General features: G+C 41.2%; 1 protein-coding gene across 2 annotated transcripts in view; it reads right to left on the reverse strand.

Annotated features, from left to right (window-relative positions):
- LOC136856837 (lysosome membrane protein 2) overlaps positions 1–25,715 on the reverse strand; it is a 253,586-nt gene that overhangs the window by 78,765 nt on the left and 149,106 nt on the right. For both annotated transcript variants that reach the window (XM_067135006.2, XM_067135007.2), the window contains exons 2-3: positions 17,827–17,918; positions 1,874–2,031 (exon numbers count right to left, since the gene is read on the reverse strand). In XM_067135006.2, the coding sequence (XP_066991107.2) occupies positions 1,874–2,031; positions 17,827–17,918 (250 nt within the window). The remainder of the gene's footprint in view (positions 1–1,873; positions 2,032–17,826; positions 17,919–25,715) is intronic.

Raw genomic sequence — 25,715 nt, forward strand, 5'->3', positions numbered from 1 at the left:
GGCCCAGGTTCGATTCCCGGCTCTGCCACGAAAATTTGAAAAGTGGTACGAGGGCTGTAACGGTGTCCACTCAGCCTCGGGAGGTCAACTGAGTAGAGGTGGGTTCCATTCCCATCCTCTGAGTGGTTTTCCGTGGTTTCCCACATCTCCAAGCAAACTGCGCGATGCTACCTGACTGAATGCCACGGCCGCTTCCTTCCCTCTTACTTGTCTATCCCTTCCATTCTTCCCATCCCTCCACAAGGCCCTTGTTCTGCATAGCAGGTGAGGCCACCTGGGCGAGTTATTGGTCCTCCTTCCCAGTTATATCCCCCCGAACCAAAGTCTCAAGCTCCAGGACACTGCCCTTGAGGCGGTAGAGGTGGGATTCCTCGGTGAGTTCGAGGGAAGAACCAACCTTGGAGGGTAAACAGATTAAGAAAGAAAGAAAGAAAGAAAGAAAGAAAGAAAGAAAAAAAAGGGTATAAACAAAATTTAGACACAAATGTTTCTACATTTCTAACTACTTCCTTAATTTATAACGATTAATCCGAAAAACAAGGACAAATACGAATTGTGATTTGTTAGAAACTGATGATGTTCCTCAAAGAATGAAACTTGGCAGTCTTTGTTTAATAGTATGTGTTTGTACAGGCATGTTATCGGATTGTAGTTATTATATTTAGCGTTCGACAGACCAGGGAACAAAAGTTTACATTAACTGAGTGGGCACTGGAATGTATGGCTTCATTCTTAACACAAAGTCTACCTTATTTAAGGCCAAGGTTGATTCCTTTCCAGTCCTAGCACTTTTCTCACTGCCTTTTTCATAAGAAACTTCTCCAGACTGCATCTGTCCTGTGACGCTGTTTATTTAGCAGTCTTCTGGTGTTATATCATGAAATATTGATTGTCTATAAAAGAGAGCCGGCCCCGCGATGTAGGAGTAACGTGCCTGCCTCTTACGTGGAGGCCCCGGATTCGATTCCCGGCCAGTTCAGGGAATTTTACCTAGATTCAAGGGCTGATTCGAGGTCCACTCAGCCTACGTGAGTACTGAGGAACCATCTGATGGCGATATAAATGCCCCGGTCTAGATAGCCAATAATAACGGCCGAGAGGATTCGTTGTGCCGAGCGCAAGACACTTCGTGATCTACAGGCCTTCGGGCTGAGTAGCGGATAATTGGTAAGCCAAGGCCCTTCGGGGCTGTTGCGCCATGCGGTTTGGTTTTGTATAAAAGAGACTTGAGAGCACAAATGGGTAAACTGTGTAACAAGCTCAATTATATAAATTCAGATTCGGTACAAGAGCATCCTTACATATATAAATGGATACAATACGATAAAATTGACCTAATCGCTCAAAGTAATAAATATTTCAGACACTGTACAAAATGCTTAAACCACAACGAAACACGAACATTCTTCTGACTGCATTAACAAATTTACTGATGCTGTATTTCTGAGATCAACTTAAATACAGTATTTCAATTTTTTTTAGATAATGGGTAGTTGAAGTGTTTGTCAGCCTCGCTGTAGGGATGCTTCCACCCGTGAAATTTACTGTACGTCTCTGAGAGTTTGCGTCTATCTGGATCTCATCTTCCACGCGTATATTTGAGCAAATAAGCATAAGCAAAAGGTTTACAGTTCTTGGGTTATATTCTTATAGTATATCTGGGACATCAATGGATAATGCCAATTTCAATGAATATTTCGGCAATAGAAACGTTATATCTCGAACTGGACACAAACTCTTCTTCCAAAATTAATCTCTTACGGCACAAAATGTAGACAGTGATATTTCTTTAATAAAGAGTGAATCAATCACACAATAATATTTGAGTACCTTCTCACAGACCCTTTATTTAAGTACGGAAACTAGTAGTTACCTGAATGTGTACGGGCCCACTTCCTGCACTTTTGGTTTCTCCCCGTGCATGAAGGCCTCCATGTTTGTGTAGTTGAACACATGCACCCGCATATAGGGCTCCACTGGCGGCCTCTGCCACCACTCGAAGGTTTGTGTATTGTTCTTCAGCACCAGATTCTAAAACAAACATCAAGGTCAACCTTAGGATTTTTTTGATTATGTGATTAATTTTGGCAGTCGAGTCCACTCAGCCATTTTATCATATTGAGGACGCTAAATTTATTGTGTAGATATGAGATGTACCCTTTCCTAGTGGTTTAAGGTCATACTAACGCTATTTGGTTATCGTGAAATGTAAAAGGGCTGGTACTAGGAAGGAAGTGGACGTTGCCTTAATTGACCGTACAACAGCAATTTTGGAAATATTATATATACATACAAATGCCTTATTGATGCATAAACCTATGTCCATAGGAATAATTTTCAATGTTTTTTCTTTGAGGATGGCTGGAAATTTAAGTCTACATACAGAAAGAAACATTAGAGAGGAATTGGTCTTTCGCACACACACACACACACACACATATATATATATATATATATTAAGTCTCTCGACTTATATAAGACGGCCAAGAAGACCACCAGCGATCTACATGTACTGCTGTTGCTAAGAGAGCTAGAAAGTGCGGTGAAGTCGGTGGTGGGATTTTTTTAACATGTGCAGTGAACATAGGTTTGTGCATCAGTATAGGTATAGGTAGGCCTATAGGTATTGCATCGATAAGTCTTTTGTGTTTGTAACTTTTTTTGATGACTACTGATAATAAATAAAATCATGAATAAAAATATATGAATAAAATTACTCAAAAACTTAATAAAATTAATAAGCATAATTAACCAAAATGTCCGTAGTATGGGCGCCAGAGTTCACCAGAATGGATCCCTCGAATTTAGATAAGAGCATGATAAACTGTATATCCCAGGGCGTGTACATAATGCTGCGTACTGGTACATCTGCTGCAGGCCTTACCTAACCTCCTGAAAACGACTAATTAGGTAGGAACTGCACCTAGGTTCATCAATAACACTGATTCTAAAATAGCTAACTATATTCTTAACAAATTCCGTGCATGAGCACCTCATCAACATACAACATTATACATATAATACACACATAAAATATTGCTGGAAGACTCCATATTTACAACAACAAAATAATGAAAATCGTGGGAAAACGAAAGCGAGAACTAAGTTACCATTTGTAAATAGTCCGATGAACAATGTACATGTATGAAGATAAATACCCTTCACTGTCTCTGTATCAATTCGACTTACCGATTCTCATAATCGGCAGTTATCACATCACACAGATACTGTACCTTGTACTACTGTGTTCACATATTTTAACACTTGTTGTAAAGATATATACACACGTCTGTCGATCCTCAACATATAAATTTATGGAAAGTCTGAGATAGCTTTCACCAACATATAATGCTAGGCCGCCACAAGTGCTACAATACTTAATGCGCAAGCACTCTCCACAATCATCCACTTTCCACAAACATAACAAGACTACGCTCCACGAACGTTTGAAGTCCAGTCCATTGCAGCCGTGTCACTCCAGTACCGTGTATCAGCACCACTTCCTTCCCGTACAGTGCGTCAGTTGTCGTGCCTTCATACAGTGTTACTGCTTGTAGTTGTAGTAGTTCCTTCTCGTTCCTTTACAATCACTCTCACAATGTTTTTTACAATCTCCCTGGTTGCCGCCGGATGATCAACCTTTATAGACATCAACATCCCCCTCCTCTCAGATGAGACGTCTTGATTGGTGCTTGCCCACCAATCATGAGTGAACCTCTTGTCAAGACCAAGCCCTGAACTACTTCTTCCTCCCAAGACAATAACAAACTCTCGGGAGTTTTACATGAATCACCAAATTTTCCTAATACAACAACAAGCTCATCTCATCAGGCTGGGATATATACATGACTTATGAATTTCCCGACACAAGTACATCACAACAAGCACTGGGGCAGCCATATGACTCATTCAAATTACCAGAGTTATTAAAGCAATGTTTTCCCACTCGTGCAAAACAAATTACTCATACCTACATATGTGGATATCTTCCAGCTTATAAATATAAATGACAAAACATACAAATGAAATACCGATAATAATAATAATAATAATAATAATAATAATAATAATAATAATAATAATAATAAATCGAATACTGACAATAATATCTCTAACTTCTACATATAATTCGGGGGTGTGATATATGTACTATCACATGTTTAACTGTTGCATAATATGTAAGGTCTTTTTACATCAATGAGCATGTAACTACAGTAATTGTTGTACGGTTGGTCTCATGTGAACCTTATATGAGCTGTAATTCCACACACATTGCACACATGTTTATACGACCCCTTTTAAGGTAAGAGCGAACGCCAAAATCTGAAAACAAATGACTTCTTTCGTTTATTGACTTATGTTACAATTTGGACTTTAGCGAACATGTTGGTGTATTATTTATATAGAAATTCGTCCTAGAAGTATTTTTAATTATTCTTTAAATTTACACCTACACTAGATGGATTTTCGTTTCATGTTGCACCGATTGGTACAGTCATTGATATATCAGGAACTTCTTAACCTAGAAGGCTGTGGTTCGGCTCGTTTTTAAGTTCCAGAAGTTGGCTATGCTGTTGCGCTCTAAGATGTCTGCCTACTGTTGTTTACAAACAAATAATTGGCGATAAATTTATATGTTTATTGAATCCTTGTTGTGGTTTCACATTTTTTCAGTTTTTTAATAATATCATCCGGACCAGGGTTTGTGGGATATAATACATTAATGTTAGGGGTCTCAGATGCTGTAATAACCTTAAATCATGGAAATTCAGGCAGACTTAAGGTTCTTGAAGAACTGGAAGTAGAAATAGAAAGCATACACATCTGGATTAATTGAAAGTGCTTGACAGGTTAGGGATGAAAAAAGCAGAATTTGCGGCAAACCTGGAAACAAAAGAAACAAGAAAGAAGAAAAAAGGAGCAGATAAGACAGTGACAAGTCAGATTATGGTGCTGGATGCTTCTAATTGGTCTAGAAAACGTATAGTGTAACTTTTAAGATACTTTATTTCACTCTTCAACTTTGGAGTTGATTTCCTTGAAACTTAAAAAATCTCAATAAATGTTCCTTTTTCTTCGAAATTATACAATGTATAACCATGAAATTTTGACAGGTACTTAATGTATATACAATACAGCTGGCGATCTACAATCAGGTCATTGCGACTAATACATTGATAGTTATGCCTCTTTCTTCATATTTTTTATTGGAATATATATTTTCAAAATAAAAATCATTCCTCCCACATTTATTGAACTACAGTTCGGATTGTAGATCTCAGCACTTAGTAAGAGTTGAGTAATATACTGTAAAAATTTCATGCATTTATCTTTAGCAGTTTCTGATAAAAAAAGAACATAAATTATATAAAATTAACATTGGCGAGATAGGGCATTCGGTCTTACCGTAAAAAAAGAAACCTACAACGTGTTTTCCATCAATGACCGGGTCAGGGATGGGATGAATGAAGCCCCCAACTTGCGGCGAGGATAGGAATTGTGCCGGCTGCCGAGGCCTGTCGCACTCCTCTGGGGCAATGATTAATGACTGACAGATGAAATGAAATGATAGTGGAGAGTATTGCTGGAATGAAAGATGACAGGGAGTACCCGGAGAGAAACCTGTCCCGCCAACGCTTTTTCCAGCAAATATCTCACATGAAGTGACCGGGATTTGAACCACAGTATCCAGCGGGGAGAGGCCGGTGCACTGCCGCCTGAGCCACGGAGGCTCTTTATACGACCCCTTTTATTTGAAATAATTCATACTACTGACCCCCAAAGTATTTACTATTTCTCCTGAGACACCGTGGTATATACTACGGTATATCTCTATATATGAAAGGCTAACTCCGACTGGCTGTAATCAACGCCCAGCCAAAACTACGCGACATAAAGAAATGAAATTTTAAGGACCTATTTATATTACAGTGTAGGTGCTCACTCAAGGAGGATTATTGGATATTCCGTCACTACGGGGGTGAAAAGGGGGTGTCCGTTTAAGTGAGTACGTCTATATCTCAAAAACTTAACAGTTTACGGACGTAAAAATTTGTATTTGGAATCTACTTTAAAAATAAAGATATATGTACGCTTTTGTTTTCGGAAAATTCCCTTAAGGGGTGAAACATGGTGAAAAAGAGCTGAATACCTTTTATGAGGATAATTATACCTCAAAAACTAAAGATGTTAGACATGAAAATTGGTATTTGGAATCTCCTTTAAAAATAGACACGTAATATTTTTTTGTTTTCGGGGGGGGGGGGGGTGAACAGGAGTGAAAAGGGGGGTGAATTTTTAAATGGTTATATCAAGAGTATATCTAAAAATGTAATATTCTACAGACGTCGATTTGTAGCGATCTAGAAGGGGTGTGTCTGCCATTATACATAATACTTTACAAATCGATAGTGACTGTAAGCAGGAGGGCGTCTGCTGTTGTAATCAAAACCTCCCACATCGACTTTGACTGGCATTAGGAATGGGATCCTTCTCCAACTCATGTCTAACTGGCATTAGTAAGGAGCGCCTACCATTGTAATGAATAATTCCCTTCTCGATTTGACTGACAGAAAGCAAGGGAGCATGTAATTTTCTTCAAAATTCCCCTACCCGATTGTGTCTGGAAGTAGGAACAGGGGCCTGTCATTGTAACGAAAGCTCCCCAAATCGATTGTGAGATATCTATCGGTAGTGTTTCAGTACATCCTCATCCAAGTCACCTTGCCGCGACCAGCACAGATGAAGTTTACAATCACACTCGAGATGTCGGATCACATCTGGTACAGATCTGAGCGGTTCTAAGATGTCACGATACGGTGGCGCCACCGAGCATTACATTTAAATATCGCTATCTCATGACTGAATGAAATGTCGTATGGCTTTTTGTGCCGGGATATCCCAGGACGGGTTCGGCTCGCCAGGTGCAGGTCTTTCTATCTGACACCGTAGGTGACCTGCGCGTCGTGATGAGGATGAAATGATGAAGACAACACATACATCCAGCCCCCGTGCCATTGGAATTAACCAATTAAGGTTAAAATCCCCGACCCGGCCGGGAATCGAACCCGGGACCCTCTGAACAGAAGGCCAGTACGCTGACCGTTCAGCCAACGAGCCGGACTATCTCATGACTTTTGGCATGTCAATGTAATTCATGTAATTCTGCAAGACCAGATCCCCACCGCGTAGTAATCCGATTAAGGTATAGTCCCAGCATTTTCCTGGCATGAAAATGGGATACAACCGATCTTTCATTTATTTATTTCTTCGCTTTACGTCGCACCGACACAGACAGGTCTGATGGCGACGATGGGATAAGAAAGGGCTAGGTAGGGGAAGAAAGCGACCGTGGCCTTAATTATGGTTCGACCCCAGCATTTTCCTGGTGTGAAAATAGAAAATCACGGAAAACCGCCTTCAGGATGCCGACAGTAGGGTTCGAGCCCACTATCTGGCTAATACAAGCTGATAGCGACGTGACCCAAACCACGTGGCTCTGTCCACCGGAAATCATCTTTAAGGCTGCAGAGTGTGGGGTTCGAACACACCATCTCCCAAATTCAAGCCTGCGGCTACCGTCAACGTGCTCGTTATATGAGAAGAAAGTTCGTATATTCTAGCCGGGCGCACTTTGGGACGCAGGCGAAGCAGCTAACGTTGCGTAGAGCTGAGCAGAATGTTGTAATCCACATAATTCATTGTGTCATCGCAAATTGAGAGGCAGGGCAGGGTAAGGCAGGACAGGTCAGGTCTGCGACTACTTCCGGTTACCCCACGCAGTGTTCTGAACACAGCTTCCTGCGCACCTGTCACGTATTTTGTTGAGAACTAGAGAAAAAAAAAAAAGGTTTCAATATGTTTTATACAACATGAACCATGTGGACTACAATGCAGTTTTTAATTTCAATTTTCTGTCTGTCTGTCCACGCATCTCTTGAAAAAATCTGAACAGCACTGAATGAAAATCGGTATTTAATGTCGGAGAATAAGGAGCTACAGTCTAGGCCAGGGCCTCCCAAACGCCCAAAATCTCACGCGTGCAAACTGAGGCACACTGTGCACCGTGCGTCGGTCCCGCTGGGCTCGGCTGGGACCAACGCTTCGTCTCTGGGCTACTCGTCTAAGCTCGGCTCAATTCGGCTCGGGTTTGGAGCGCTACGGAGCAAGTGAGGAAGAGGGAGACAGGCGGAGTGAGCGAGACAGGCGTGGGGAAAGAGAGAGACAGCGCTATTGCTCTAAATCAAGGAGTGGGAGGTCTGCACTCTGGTCAACGAAGCGAAGTCGTCTTTTGAACCGTGCACAGTGCATGCACCCTGAGAGGCCCTGGTCTAGGCTATATATTTATTCATGCTTTATGAAATCGTACTTTAACGGAAGGCCTAAAATTCAATCCTCAAATATCTACAGTATGTTCTTAGTGGTCCTATGGATAAATACTACAATACAAAAGTTAAAAATATAATTTCTGATCATTTATTTCTTATGTAGTTCTACCTTACCGGCTATGATTACAGAGGTTTTTATGAATTTTTTGCTTAGTCCATATCAACGCCGAACTTTGCTGACATGGAAATAATGTTCAGCTGTGTCAAAGATGGCGGTGGTTTTTGTCGTGATTGTCTTAAGGTGAAAAATCGCGTGGTCATGAGCCCATGTCGATAAGGGAAATTGTAAAGGTGACTATAAATGCAAAAGCAAAGTCATCTCCGTACAGGCCATGAAGGCCCTTGGAGGGGTGGAAGGTAAAGGCTTCCACTATCCGTAACCTCGGGACGTGATGGGGGTAGAGTGGTTAGCTCTACACCCGGCCTCCTTTGCCCCCAGGAATTACCCCGGTACTCATTTTTGGTGTAGGCCGAGTGAACCTCAGGGCCATATGTACCCCCGGAAGTGGAAATCTCATTCCTTAAATTTTACGACTTCCTGACGGGGATTCGAACCCACGAAGGTAACTATAAAAAGTGAGAAAAATGGTGAACAAGCGCTTGGAAATTAAGACAAGAGAGAGTCATGAAGAAAGAAGGACTTTAGATTAAATGTCCTAATATTGCAAAGTCAGTAGAAAACCTTGTTTTTCCTTTTTGAAATCCGACGAGACACTGCGTGGCAATGTGCTCTCACATGCACTTGGCAGTATGGTCAGCGCTACACTCTCCTACCCTGCCTTGCGGCCAATATACTGCGTCTGAGTGTGCGCCCGCCACATACGAAACTTCATCTTCATTACTTCCAACAGTGAAAACTGAGTTATTGTTCTATGTTGAAAATCTCATTGAGATTTTCGACAACTCAGCGACCCTTCCTTTTTTAAGTAAAACACCATTCACTCTCAGGAAACCGTTTTCCTTGCTTCACACTGCAAATCCAGACGAATGCAAGCTTCTTTTGTAATCCTAGCCTACAATAAATTACCACTACACTGCAGACACCATATCGACATAGATTATCAGAAATACCGTCATGCCGACACTAAGTGGTTTGATGATGAAGATATCCTAACAACCACAATGACACAATGGCGAAGCCGTGTGCTGGTGCTATAGACAAAATTTACTCAAGAATGTGGTTCTGAATTGGTAGTGGTAGTGGTGGTGGTGGTTATTGTTTTAAGAGGAAGTACCACCGAGCAACCATCCTCTTAACACTAATCAGAGGGAGAATGGAGGAAGTTAGATCGTTCGAAGAATGAAGAATTACGAAAATAAAGGGAAGGAAAGGGCCACGAAAGGTGAAACAGTGAAATATCGCTTAAGCCCCGCCAACTTAAGACCGTTGGAGTCGGAAGAAAACAAGAGTTGACCAAGAGAGGTCAGATAGGGAAACTCAAATTGAGATGCCTGACATAAATAAAGGAATGTCAAATCCGAGTTCACCATCACTGACACCAAGACAGAAACGGCTCTTATTTGAGAACACAACAGAGCTCCACTTCACCCTCCAATGAAGTCGCAGATGGCAGTGATTCGGAGTTAGTAGCATGAACGCTACAGGACGTCTAGCTCGAAGCAGTCCATCAAGAAATCTATTTGTGACAGTCCGCTGTGTCACTCTGGTGCCAACTGAAGCTCTAGTGGATCCTGCAGATGCAGTACGATCCACCACAGCCATGTGGCGAATACGGCGTTCTTCCCTCTCCGCAGTGGCCCGTGTGTGGCCGGAGACAGTGCCTTCCCGTGACATTTGTTGCCAACGCCGACGCACTATGGATACATCCCTACCAAGTCTGCAATATCGCGGAAAGAACATCCACCTTATCGTAACCCTACTGCACGGCCTCGATCAAACTCAGTAAGCTGCTGATACCGCCTTCTTCGTTTCCTTAAAGGAATGTTTGACTCCCATCTACCTCACGTCAACACCAGTCGATGACTTAACACTCACGAAGTCTACAGCGCCTATTTAAAACAAACTTCCTTAACAAGGACATAGCGATGCTACCAGCACTACTCTTCGACTATCGCGCAAATCTGAACAGGCATCATCTTTCAGACGTGTAAACACGCCTTCCAAATTTCGTTCAACTAGCACAACTCGTTTACGTATTGGGGTTTCATTCTCCACCAGTGTATATATTGTTATCCATTGAGTTTAAATTGTTATTTGTTAAACAAAGAAAGGAGAAGATGGAAATGAACAGACATAAAAAGAGAGTAGTTGTTCAAGTTCCAAATATATTCTTGTTTATGCGAGGCTGATGAAGAATTTACTTATTGACTCTTCGTTCATCCCTGAAGGCCCTGTCGTTTCTTATATGCCATACCCTGACTGCAGCAATAATAATAATAATAATAATAATAATAATAATAATAATAATAATAATAATAATAATAATAATAATAATAATAATAATAATAATAATAATAACTCGTCACTGTCACAAATCCCAACACTACAGGAAACAGCTTAAACACAACGAAGCACGTGGAGAGGACGGCATCACAGCAAAGATGTGGAAACAAGGACAAGATATCCTCATCAGAAGAATCTACACACTCTTAAAAGAAATATAGGAAACCGAAACAACCCCACAGGACTCAAGAACGCTCTGATACATTCACTACATAGGAAAAGCGACAAGGTGGATCCGAACAACTACAATGATATCACTACTACCAGACACAGTATTCTTTTCAAAGAAGTCCACCTGAACCGATTAGAATAACAGACGGACCACTTGATTGGAGAGTACCAAGTGAATTTCAAGAAAAGTTGATCGTGTGCCGAGTAGATATGAAACTTGAAATTTAAAGATCAATAAAGGCAACAAAACGATCGTCGCCTTCGTGGACTTGAAGAAAGCATACGCCTATGTGGACAGAGAAATCTTGTTTGATACGCTAGAAGAAATCAGATCGGACAAAAACACCAGAGAATTGATTCGTCAGACCCTCAAGAACATATCTAAAACAGAATTTCTTGAGGGAATCTCTGAGCCTTTCGAAGTATTGTACATACAAGCGTCTGACAAGAAGACTGTCTCTCCCCTCTTCTGTTTAACTTATCTCTAGACAAAGTCATCATCGAGTGGGTAGTCAGATGACCTAGCGATCATCTCCGGGGAAAAAGAAGAAACTAGTGCTGTAGAGATGTTACTCGGGATAGCTTCAAGAAAAGGCCTCCAGATATCACACAAAACAAACCAGTACATGAAAAACTTATGTCAAATTAGCGAGAAAGCCCAACTAGAAATAGAATACGGGACTATCTGGCAGGTGCTATCCTTTAAATAATCCGTGCACTCACCGCCACGCCCTGGGAATCGAAACTTTCTCAATTTTCCACGTGTTTTTGTTAGACAGAGAAACCTGAGATGTGCGAAGAGGAAAGAGGATATCCGAAATCCACTGAATTAGATGGGTAGACCCCGTAGAAAAATGGCACAGCCAAACCGATTGCTCAATTCTTAAGCGTCGAAATTTCCTGCTGAGAATATTTAGTCTATCTCGGGAGTTTGTGTAATTTGTCACGCCATTTGGGCTGCTAATGACTGTACCAGAGTGTATATAGTTTTTGATGGACTCATTTGAATGAATTACAAATTCATTGAAATACAGTCATCGTGTGTGACTGACCACGTGTTGATAGCGTAAATAGAAATGGAAGTGCCGCCATCGAACAAGTAGCCGATGTTTGGTTTAATGTTGCCCACGCCAAGTGAATTACACAAAACTGTACTTTCAGCTCCGTACCGTGATCCATAAGAACCTCGTTTATCCGGAATAAGTGCGACCGGAAATGATCCGGATTATCGAAAATCCGGATAATCCGGAAAAACTAAAGATCAAATACAGTACATGTTACATAATATATAAACATTAGTTGCACAGTAAGACCTTTTTCAATTGTACAAAAATATAAGAACACTTTTCTTACATTTACGACTCCGTTTTATGCACTGATCACTAAGACGTTTTACTAACATATGTAGTTCTGCCGGTGTGTTTTCAGTCTGGGATTATAAATAGGCCATCAGTTTGTCCGTCCAACTGCATTTTTGCATCTACATGAGTCATTGTTTCTTCTCATTTAGCGCCGGTTTCATTTTCGATTACCTTAGCCTGAACTACAGTCATTTTTTCAACCAGTCATTTACGTCGTTCACATCTACGTCCGAGCATCCGGGAATGCGTGCAAATGTGCCAAGGAACTCAGAAGAGTCCGGCGTTTTCCATTCTAAATTCCAGGCGAATGCCGGGACGGTACCTTTGATAGACCACGGCCGACTTACTTACAATTCTTGTCGTTAACTATCCTTGGCGGAAAAGACATTTAAGAAGAATCGACGCCGTAAAAGAAATACAGTACAAGTAAACATATTTTTTATTATTTTCGATCCGGATAAACCGGAGATCCGGATTAATGAGGGCCGGAAAAAACGAGGTTCTTCTGTACCAGCAAAACTAGGAATAACGGACATCTGCTAATACGTGACCATGCTGTCATCCGATAGATATAATTATGCCAAATTGTAGCCTTTATATTTAAGGTGACTTTAGCTGTCCTTCCTAAAACAAATGTTATGTCAAGTACCACAAATTACGGGCAAGCCGTGTGTTAATGTTTAGGGCCCAGCATTAAGTCATTATCTGCTTAACGTGTATGATTTCATTATAATTATTCAGGTTGTGGGATATATACTGTGTCACTTAATAACAAAACTAATATTTACCGTGTCCCAAATTTCTAAGTCACATGATAATAATAATAATAATAATAATAATAATAATAATAATAATAATAATAATGTTTTGTTACGAATGAGTAGGCTTCGACTTAACAGCAGCTAGTTTCACCAGCCTTGCACCTCTACATTCTGAAGGTGAAGGTGCTGATCCGCGCCGTCGGCTGTCCTGACAATGTTTTTCCATGCTTTTCCATTCTCCTGTACTAAGTCGAATGTCGGCAGAGACCCGTTTACAGGCCACGGACGCACCCACTTCACTCTTCCCCACATTACTTATCACCGTACCACATCTCTAGTCCTGAAAGAGGGCTTAAGCCTCTAAGGCCCGGTTTCATCAACGTGGGGTATACTCTAACCCTGGGTTTGTTAACTTAAAATTAATAATTTAACTCATTCTTACGAGTCACGCGTTTCACCAAGCTCTTTCGACAGCGGGTTAACGAACACCATATTACACCTCACCGGAAACAGCTGCCGTACCGATCAAGGAGGCAGTGACTAGAAGTCAGAGGTTATGAACACGCTTCTTGCGTGGTTCTTTTGTTTATTTCTTGCGCGGTATTTCGTTTTCTTCCTCACTTCCGTGGTAGATATTATTCTTTCGTGATCGTGATTAAACTGGTTGCAGTGATCGAAAAATGGAAGAAGTTCAGGGGCACGATTTTTCTGATTTAGAATAAACATTACTTATTGAATTAGCCAGCAAGTACCAAAGCATTATAGAATGCAAGGAAATTACTGTGTTAAATTAAAAGGAAAGGAAAAAATAACTGGAGAATTTAATAGCGTTGCCCACGTTACGGGTCATCTTGCAAATATACAGGGTTATTCACCTAACATGTTACACAGAAATAACTTCTAAACCATTAAAGATATCGGCATTCTGTTTTCATATTCGTAAATGGTACCCAGGGCCTTGTAAAATAACGTGATTCTTAGTGTCATGAGGGTGATTAAAAATCGAGATATTTATACTAACTCCATATTTTTAAATGGAATGACAGATATTCATACAGCTAGCCTAAAAGGTCAACTGAGTACTAGTTCAAATATGTAAGTATTTTGAAAATCGGACAATTACGTTTTGAGATATGAATAAGAACAGCATGCGCGGTTTTGCTGCCGCATCAGACGACATGAAGTCGGGCAAGGACATATTGAGGCGCAAGCTGCTTCCTGGCCTTGATTCCAGCCACAGAACGGATACCAGGCATGTACTGTAAACATAATGTGATGTACCGTAACATACCCTGGGCGTGCAACGTTATTGTATGACTGGCGAACACACAACGGGGAAGGGAGATTAAAGTTGTATTGTTTTGTTTTGACACGTAATAGGTTGAGCTCAGTTTAGCGTTTTTTCTCACGGATGGGGATGGGAAGGATTTGGAAAGGAAGTCGGCCGTGGCCTATCACAAAGGTACCTATTCGGTATTTGCCTGGTGTTGAACATGGGACACCATGAAAATCACTTTCAGGTTGTGCGAGGCAGGACTCGAACCTACGCTCTCCCGAATGCACGCTACTACAGTCGCGCTGGAGCTCTGCGGAGATTAATGCGTGTAAAATAAAACATAAATAATAGTGTTGCTGCCATCTCACCACGATCAGCTCTGAATATTTGGTTTTCTAGAAGGAGGTCTTCCGGTGTTTTGTGTTATGTTTATTTCTCAACTCAACCAGTGACAATTATAGCTTTCGTTATGTTCCTTTCAAGGCAAAGTACTTATTTTATTCCTTTTAAACACATCAACCCTTTCTGTCTTGTCATGTGTTCGTCTGTCATACACACTTTGCAAACCCATCACATGTGTACGAGGTGCTTACATGCCTGGTATCCATTCTGAGGCTTACTCACTCGCAGGAAACTGCTTGCGCCTCAATATGTCCTTGCCCGACTTCACGCCGTCTGATGCGGCATGCAAAACAGCGCTTGCTCTTCTTACTTATATCTCTAAAAGTGATTGTCCGATTTTGAAAATACTTATATATTTGAACTTGTGCGCAGATGAACTTTTAAATCAGCTGCATGAATTTATGCCGTTCTATTTAAAAATATGGAGTTAGTATCAATATCTCGGTTGTTAATCACCCCATGAGACTAAGTAGCACGTTATTTTACAAGACCCTGCGTACCATTTACGAATATGAAAACAAAATGCTGATATCTTTAATGGTTTAGAAGTTATTTCCGTGTAACATGTTAGGTGAATAAACCTGTATAACGAATTTTAAGGTTAGAATCACTGATTTCTTGACAACTGACAGACAAACAACCCTTGTTGTCTCGACCATTCAATGAAACGACCCTGTAGTATAAAACCTCAATGCAATCGATACCTTTAGTATAGGAGAGAGAGAGAGAGGCCTGTTTCGGTCAGTTGCGTATTCTAACCTCTCGCGAATTTCATCGAGGACATTTCTGACGACGGTTTTTGACAGTCTATACCTGTTCAGAAATTGTTCCTGAGATCGATTTTGAAAGTCATTCCTTCTTATTATAGGCGTATTTCAGTTAGGAACACCATTTAACAAATTTAAATAAAACAACTCTACATCAAACGCATGATTTTTTTTTTTTTTGCTAGTGGCTTTACGTCGCACCGACACAGATAGGTCTTATGGCGACGATGATATAGGAACGGCCTAGGAGTTGGAAGGAAGAGGCCGTGGCCTTACTTAAGGTACAGCCCCAGCGTTTGCCTGGTGTGAAAATTGGAAACCGCGGAAAAGCATCTTCAGGGCTGCCAACAGTGGGATTCGAACCTACTATCTCCCGGATGCAAGCTCACAGCCGCGCGCCCCTAACCGCACGGCCAACTCGCCGGTACCGCATGATTTACGGCGGTCATTTCGTTTTTTACCTCGAGTTAACATTTTAACCCAGGTGAAAGAAGGGGTTAACTTAACTCCGGCCTTAACCTAGAGTTAAAATTGATCCTCTTCGATGAAACAGAATGCATAGGTAAATTCAGAGTTAAAACTGTATAACTCGGGGTTATGGTGTAACCCACGTTGATGGAACAGACCCTAAGAGACCCACCGTACCCCTTCAGGGTACGGATTTAAAACATTCTGTAGTCCAAACAAGGTTTGGCGAGTTAGCGCGAAAATCTTCCGTTAAAGTAGACCCAGAATGAGAGCCACTATGTATGTTTTGCAGGATAAACACTCGTCGTTTAGTGACTGCTTGGGGTTTGTTCTACGCCATTTGAAGGATCACAAAAAGCCAAGTGCGAGGCGCTCCATTTGAGGAGGATCTATAAAAAAGAGTTCTTATTAGCTAGTGTAATGTGTAAACAGTAGTTCAGCTAGCACTCGCTGACTAGGCCGAGTCACATGCTGTCTCCACGGATATTAAATTGAAAGATTATGTTAGTTTTCTAACACTGAGCAAGTGGGCAACTCTTTAAAGGTCATGTAGTTGTGACGATGAATTGATCCCATAACAGGTTCTATACCGACCGTCGATAGCCTCGAAGATGGTTTTTCCGTGGTTTTTCACTTGCACCTTAGTTAAGGCACAGTTGCTACCTTATCAGTTAACGTTGGTGAGACATTAAACCACTAACAAGATAAAAAGTGTACTTCGGTTTGTTGATTATTTTTTATTATTATTATTATTTCTTCAAGGGGCCAAATATCGAAATATCACCCCCTTTCCTGTTCTCCTCCGTAGCTTAACTTTTAGCACTATTAGCTACCGTCGTCGAAGCTCCGGGTTCGTTTCTTACTGTAGTACCGTCAAGCATATCCTTTCTTTGTCATTTGTTTTACGATAAATTACGATAAATTTAAATTCTATGTCGCGCCGACACATGAGGATGGACTACTGTTTTCTCTTTTAACCACGGTAGACGCGGTTCGAATTCTGCAGACTTTTGAGGGATGATAATTTAAGGCCCAATGGTTCGAATTCCACGTCAAATTGGTGTCTACAAACACAGTATCAACAGTCACGTAAAACTACTATCTTGTGTGCATTTTAGAAAATGTAAGAACGTTGGTTCTCATAAACATCTTAAAACATCTTAAAACATCTTAAATCTAATTCGAAGTGCAATCATGAGAATGTAAAACGATTGCTTTTTAACGATGAATTTAAAAAATCATATTGCCTTGAAGTAGTTGCCACAACCAATATTCATTTCTTAAGTGGGGGATAATTAGTTAACAGTAAGTCGTAAAATTTAAGAAACTAGATTTCCACCTTGGGAGGTGCATATACCCCGAGGTTCACTCAGCCTACAGCAAAAATGAGTACCAGGTTAATTCCTGGGGGCAAAGGCGGCCGGGCGTAGAACTAACCACTCCACTCCATCACGTGCCGAGGTTACGAATGGTGGAAGCCTTTACATTCCATCCCTCCAAGGGCCTTCGTGTCCTGTACGGAGATGACTTTGACTATAATTACGTCCAGTTATCATGAGATATTTATACATTAATAGGTACTTCTAAACAGTCCATACTTCAGTGTTAAAATAATATTCGCTTCGATAGGCAAAATGGATAACATCAGATCAAGCTAACTCAAGTCTTAGCACCCCCCCCCCCACACACACACACACACAGTTTTGAAACATACAACGATACTGAACTGGGGAGTAAAGACTAAGAAATTAGTGAGAATATAATTTTACCTCAATCACCATTGAATTGAATAAGTCCGTGCACCATAAGATGACAGAGCCGGTCAAAGCGAACAGGAACAGCGCTATTAGCACCAGTACACCTGAAACATCAGAAATCATAGTTAGTCCAGGAATAAGCTATTTGCTTTACTTTGCACTGACACAAATAGGTCTTATGGCGACGATGGGATAGGAAAGAGCTAGGAGTGGGAAATAAGCGGCCGTGGCCTTAATGTACAGCCCCAGCATTTGCCTGGTGTGAAAATGGGAAACCACGGAAAACAATCTTCAGGGCTGCCGACAGTGGGATTCGAACCCACTATCTCCCGGATCCAAATTCACAGCTGCACGACCCTAACCGCACGGCCAACTTGCCCGGTCCCAGGAATAAGGAGGTTCATGTCCTAATAAGAAATTAGTGGAAGGGAATCCAAACCATGCATTTTTATAATGTTGATGGGGGACAGTGAGGGACTGTCTCGCAGGGTTTTCTTGACAATGCCGCGCGACGCAAGTTTAACTTCGGGGGGAAAGGAAGGAATTTTAGATAGTCAATTCAATGCAGTTTTATTTAGAAGTGGCCGATGATAACTTCAGTAAGGTGATGGTAGTGATTATTGTTTTAATAGGAAGTATAACTGGGCAACCATCCTATATTAACTCTCATAATAATAATAATAATAATAATAATAATAATAATAATAATAATAATAATAATAATTGTTTTACGTCCCACTAACTACTCTTTTACGGTTTTCGGAGACGCCGAGGTGCCGGAATTTAGTCCCGCAGGAGTTCTTTTACGTGCCAGTAAATCTACCGACACGAGGCTGACGTATTTGAGCACCTTCAAATACCACCGGACTGGGCCAGGATCGAACCTGCCAAGTTGGGGTCAGAAGCCCAGCGCCTTAACCGTATGAGTCACTCAGCCCAGCATATTAACTCTAATCGGAAGGAAAAAAAGTAGAATTTTTCATTTCGAAAAATGAGGCTATCGGCTAAAGAAAGACGAGGCCTACCGAGAGCGTGAAAATGAAAGGCTTCCTAGGCTTCGTAAACCTAAAACCGTCGGGGTTGATAAAGAACAAGAGTTGGCGAAGGGTGGTCGGGTATGGAAGAGAGAAGTGTGACACAAGTAAGAGGAAGCAACGCCATACACAACAAGGGCAACCTTGATCACCAACCCAGGCTCCGAAATTCAGAACCTCTGGTCTCCCTTTTAGTAGCCTTTTACGACAGGAGGGGGATACCGTAGATGCATTCTACCATTCCCATTCCCAGGGACAAACTACAGTAAGGCAACTAACTTATCTGGCTGATCACTTAGCTATACGGATGGCCCGAGCAGACGCTATCCCTACGCTCCGTATCATTCCGTACCAGTCGCCATGTGTGCGTGTGTGCTTATTATTTCAGCATTTGAAGTCTTGAGAAAATTTATGATGGTACAGAATTCATTCCTAGTGGAATTCCTCTTTACAATGACACAAAACATAGGAATGCTTCAAAACTTTTGGTATTTTCCTAAATTGCTTGTAACTTTGTAGCCTAATTGTACCCAAATCGTCTTGTTATGTCAGGTGCAATATTCTCTAGTTAATGATACATACATATAATACGTCGGAATTTACATTTTGAAGTCGATATTAAGCAAATTACAAAATTCTCATGTACTCGATCTCCAGATAACGTTGCCCGTAAACGTCTTAGGGCAAACATTGTGGTACCATCGCCTCGGGATTAGAGAGATTTCCAGCCATGTCCGATATGAGAGGTCGGAATTCATACTTACAACTGTCAACTCGACAACTGTTCAAAAAAATTCCCAACTTCACATTTTGGGCCCCTCCTTTACCGTGTTAATTTTTGGGATTCGGGCAACTATCTTATGCAAATGTAAAACATCAAATGTTCTATCTAGGTATTTTAACCATTTTCGTACGTATTTTAATTTCGGAGTAATTCATCTCAAACCAAAATCATAAAGCTCAAATATCTGCCCCCGTATTTGAGAATCACGAATTGTGATACTTACTCTCAAGTCAAATGGTACATCAACCATTCGGGTCGGGTCTTTAGTTCCGGGGTTATAAGCCCGAATGTGAGAACACGATTTCGTTGTACCAAATTTCGAATATAAGTAGCCTAATTTTATAGACGTTGACACGGCAAAATAGGAGATCCCAGGTTTAACACGTATGTCAGACGTGTGGCGACCAAGAGGCTTCACTGACATTTGCGACGCTTCAACCGAATAGTGGAGGATTGGATCTCATAAAATCCTGAAGATGAATCCATCGAAGACAAGTTTGTTTATTCTACCAACACACAAGGAATCAAAAAGGAAATCCTGAATACTCTCAGTGGTCACGAGCTAGAACATTACTTGAGACGAATATATCTCAAGATCTCTTACATTGCCTCAAAACAAGAACTAAAATGAATACCAGAAACAGCCTTCTGCAACGGGGAGCACGAAGAGTGTTCTGAGAAAATCAACCTTGGTACTCCGTTTCCCTGCAGCCCTCAACCAAACGGTCCGCTTCATTACACACTGCTTCAAACCTACCCCCGTCCACCATCTGTACGCCCTTGCTGGTATTGCAAATACCCAAGATAAGAAGAGAAGTTGTTACAGGGGCAGAAAGAAACAATCAGGAGGCTGAACCTCGGCATTCTCTGTACGGAGACCAACCAACCAACCAACCAACCAACCAACCAACCAACCAACCAACCAACCAACCAGATCGGGAATTCGACGTCATTTTATCTTCCTGACAAGAACATCACCCACAGAAGCAGGTGGGGAAGCAAGATGGCTTCAGGAATGGAGAGCAGAGAAACAATTTCTCATCGTTTCACTGAAGATGAGCTACCACCGGGACATCATTTACCTTTTCATGTGTAGAAGTCTTTGAACTGACTCCACACAGGCGTTTCAAAATGAAGAAGTAATTTAGAGCGGGCGGGATGCTCCCGAAACGAAAAACACTATGTTCTTATGGGATAATATAGGCCTCCCAGCATTTGCTGGCGTGTGTATAAATTTTGGTCAAAGCTGCACAAAGAAAGATATTTCACTTGCGAATGAGGAGGCAGTAAATGTAATAACAGTTCGAATGGATATCGAGTAATGAGGAAACAAAAAAGGCAAAGTAAAATTACAGCACACGAGGTGAACATCTCATTTACTGTTTTATATGGAATCCAAAACTCAGGGACGTACTTTTCCTTTTAAGACCTCTCGCGTGCATTGGCTGATACCCAAATCTCAGTCGCCTTCGTAAAAAGCTCGTGACTATGATTTTCTTAACGTTATTTGTTTTTCATCCCTTTATCTACTCTCATTGTTTTGGGAAACGCCAAGGTGCGGGAATTTTGTGCCGCAGGAGTTTTCTTACGTGCCACTAAATCCACTGATACGAGGCTGGTGTATTTGAGCACCTTCAAATGACATTGGAGCGAGCGGGGATCAAACCCGCCAAATTGGGCTCAGAAGTCCAGCTCTTCTACAGTCTGAACCACTCAGGCGGGCTCGACCTATCACTCATCCCTATGAGAGCCATCATTTGACCCGTGATAGGCAATGGAACAAAAAAAAGGAAGATTGAAAGGTTATCGAGTTTTGGAGTTGTTATGATGTGACGGCTGCTCGTCCCAGCGTCGAAGGTCTCGCTCTCAGAAGCCAATGAGCCCATTCATTGCCACCAGCAGAAGGGGAAAGTACTGCTTCATTAACTCTCCTCTTCACGTACGATTTTGCCCAGCTAAAGCAACTGGTAAGCTCTCATTGGCATTCTTTAGACAGAGAGGACAGTATTTTCTCATAATACAGACTTCATTAGCATGAAAAGACACGTCACAAACTAAGGTCGGTCAAAAGTAGCTGCAAAGTCGATGGCATATGCAACCTTGTGTCTGAAACTTGATCTGGAGAGAGCATCTGCTGATGTTACTTCATGAAGGGAGTTTCCAAAAGCGGTGGTGAATAGCCATCACCTCAACTACCGTGTGCAGATATTTTGATCTGAAGGCATTTGGGTTGCCTGTGTATCAATTTCGAAGTTCCACTTTACCTCATAAGGATGAGTGTAAGTACTTAGGTGGTAATGAAAGGGAAAATCTGCATTGGGGTAAGCACATTAATGAGGTTATAAACAAAGGTTACAGACCTCTTCATACGGACATTAGTAGATTGATAGGGTAGAACATGGGAGACTACTGGCAAAAATGATTGCAATTCGACTTGACACAAGAGTGACTGAATGGGTGGCTATATTTCTAGAAAATAAATTTCAGAGAATTAGAGTAGGCGAAGCTTTATCTGACACTGTAATAATTAAGAGGGGAATTCTTCGAGTATTATTGCACCTTTATGTATATATATATCAATAATATGAATAAAGAAGTGGAATCAGATATAAGGCTTTTTGCAGACGATGTTATTCTGTACAGAGTAATAAATAAGTTACAAGATTGTGAGTAACTGCAAAATGACATCGATAATGTTGTGAGATGGACAGTAGGCAGTGGTATGATGATAAAAGGGGTTAAAAGTCAGGTTGTGAGTTTCACAAATAGGGAAAGCCCTCTCAATTTTAATTACTGCGTTGATGGGGTGAAAGTTCCTTTTGGGGATCATTGTAAGTACCTAGGTGTTAATATAAGGAAAGATCTTCATTGGGGTAATCCCATAAATATGATTGTAAATAAAGGGTGCAGATCTCTGCACATGGTTATGAGGGTATTTAGGGGTTGTAGTAAGGATGTAAAGGAGAGGGCATATAAGTCTGTGGTAAGACCCCAACTCGAGTATGGTTCCAGTGTACGGGACCCTCACCCGGATTACTTGATTCAAGAACGGGGAAAATCCAAAGAAAAGCAGCTCGGTTTGTTCTGGGTGATTTCTGACAAAAGAGTAGCGTTACAAAAATGTTGCAACGTTTGAGCTGGGAAGACTTAGGAGAAAGGAGACAAGCTGCTTCACTAACTGGTATGTTCCGAGCTGTCAGTGGAGAGATGGTGTGGAATGACATCAGTAGACGAATAAGTTTGAGTGGTGTCTTTATAGGAAAGATCACAATATGAAGATAAAGTTAGAATTCAAGAGGACAAATTGGGACAAATATTCGTTTATAGGAAGGGGAGTTAGGGATTGGAATAACTTACCAAGGGAGATGTTCAATAAATTTCCAATTTCTTTGCAATCATTTAATAAAAGGCTGGGCGACTGCCCTAAATGCAGATCAGTAGTGATTAATTGATGGATTGTTATGAGGGTGTTTAGAAGATGTAGTAAGGAAGTAAAGGAGAGGGCGTATAAGTCTCTGGTAGACCCCAGTGTATGGGACCCGTACGAGAATTACTTAATACGAAAACTGGAAAGGATCCAAAGGAAAACAGTACGATTTTTGCTGGGTAATTTCCGACAAAGGAGCAGTGATACGAAAATTTTGCAAACTTTGGGCCGGGAAGCTTTGGGAGTAAAGAGACAAGCTGTTCGATTAAGCGGCATGTTCCGAGGTGCTAGTGGGAGGATAGCTTTTTATGACATTAGTAGAATACACTTGAATGGAGCTTTCAAAAGTAGGAAATGTCACTATATGAAGATAAATTTGGAATTCGAGGGACAAATTGGGCCAAATACTCGTGTATAGAAAGAGAAATATTAGGGAATGGTTTAATGTATGAAGGGAAATGTTTGATAAATGTCCAAGTTCTTTGAAATCATTTAAGGAAAGCCTGGGTTTAAAAAACTGGTAGGGAATCTCCCACTTAGACGACGGTCCGAAATGCAGATCGATGATGACCGAAATGATTTATTTATTTACTTACGTATTTATTTAATTTATGTATCTATGTATCTAATTTATTTGTCCATATGGCATGGAAACATATCTCTGTTGGGCGATGGCTGGGTTACATTTGTCCGGTAAACACCAAACGTGTTATCAGATGTCCTTTACGTCTTAAGATAAGAAGTATCTAATGGACTTATTTACGGTCTTCAACAATCCGATTACCTCTGCCGGGTTTGAACCCACGATCTTGGAATCTGTTGGCCGACACTATCACTTATCCGCAGAGTGTGCCTGAGACTGTGGTGATGATACTGTACTATAAAACGACAAGCTTGTGGTTTTACGTGTCTCGTGATCAAATCCACGGTGCCACGAGCTTTTGATAGAATACGAACCACAGGCTGGTAAAGTTTCTTTCTAAAAATCCCTGTTGTATTGATCGGGACTCAATCCGCGGCCGCCTTTATGAGAAGCCCATGGTGATATCACGTCTCCACACTGTAGCTTTATTTTTTTATTTTTAAAATGCTATTTATTCGGGGCGTCGACGTAAGAATATCTTTTGTCCCTACTTTGCACCATGTGTTGTGAGCCTGCATGTATTTGGAAATGGCGGAAGTGTAAAGTGTTGAATGTGAGGAAAGGAACATTAAGGACGACACAAACACCCAGTCCCCAGGCCAGGGATATTAATAATTTACCATTTAAAACCCCTGAACCGGCCGGGAATCGAACCCGGGGCCACCAGGTGACAGACGGACGCGTTGCCCCCTACACCGCGGGGCCAGTCACACTGTAGCTTAGTTGGGACTAGGATTGAAAATGAAGCAGCTGTAACCCATATGATTAGCAACATTCGATATTCGCCAAGAGAAAACACCTCTACCATAACCATAAAGAGAATTTTATCTCAGATGTGCCACCAGATTTTAGTGGACCACGTTCCAGAATTTTGTGTCGAGCTGGTAACCAAGCCTCAGAAACAAGATGGGAGGCCACCGTGCTAAAACCTTTTGCTGATGGACCCTAGAGAAGAAGATAACAGAGTTTGGTTGAGGAATATCCGGCCTCAAAGCGTGTATTAGAACCATCCATCGTATTCTTGGTCTGCCACGTTAGTAAACTAACAGGGAAGGGTTGCAAATACTCCGTCGTTACGCCCCTTACAAGGGAACTGCTTGGGATGGAGCAAACTGGTTTAAATGAAGATTGAATGATCAATTAAAATATCCTGCATTTAATGAATAATACCATTTTGTCATAAAAATAATGGTTGCGTTATGGTTAATTGCTGAAAAATGTCTGGGTGGCTCGGAGCATTAGTTGATGTAGCATAATTTTGCCTATGTACTGTATAAATATGCCTTTGCTGGCAGGACCTAGTGTTTACAGTGCACTATGTCTTTTGGTATGGGCTAGAGCAATTTTGTTACTTTCATTGATCTGTCTCAGTCTTATGCTTGGCTTTGACAATATGAAAGTGACTGAGGTATGAGCGATGCTAGTAATGCCATTTCTTGTGCAGCCAGTCCCTGCTATAACTGGTGTGAAAATGTTGCTCATAGGGTCGGTTGGTGCATGCATTTCAGTGGGCTTGGCAGACTGATATGTAATAGCAACTTGTGGCTCGGTGAGGAAAGCAACGGGAAACTACCTCAGTCCTCATTTCCCTAGCACGCCTCATCAGTGATGCCTAGGCCATCTATGATAGCTGATGGTAGAGCTGTTGAGGATCCAACCAGCCTTAGGGCTGAAGACTGAACATACATACATACATACACTGTATAAATACACAGACAGTTCCATTTTAAACTTACACTATTTTATATAGAAAATTTGAGATTTTAACAACACGAGCTCTACAAAAACTGTTTCTTCCATTACGTACAATATATGAATATATTAATACTTCTGTATCATTTATAATAGAAGCCAGGCGCGCCAACCTCGGGTAATTATTGGGGAGAGCATGATTAACATGAACACAGGCATGTGAAATGATGAACAACTATAAATGCAAACATTTCTGTATAATAACAATATTCACAAACTAACAGAAAAACAGAGCAATAACACAGCTTGTTTCTCAAATAC

Source organism: Anabrus simplex, chromosome 1 (assembly GCF_040414725.1).
Source record: "Anabrus simplex isolate iqAnaSimp1 chromosome 1, ASM4041472v1, whole genome shotgun sequence".
NCBI lineage: Eukaryota > Metazoa > Arthropoda > Insecta > Orthoptera > Tettigoniidae > Anabrus > Anabrus simplex.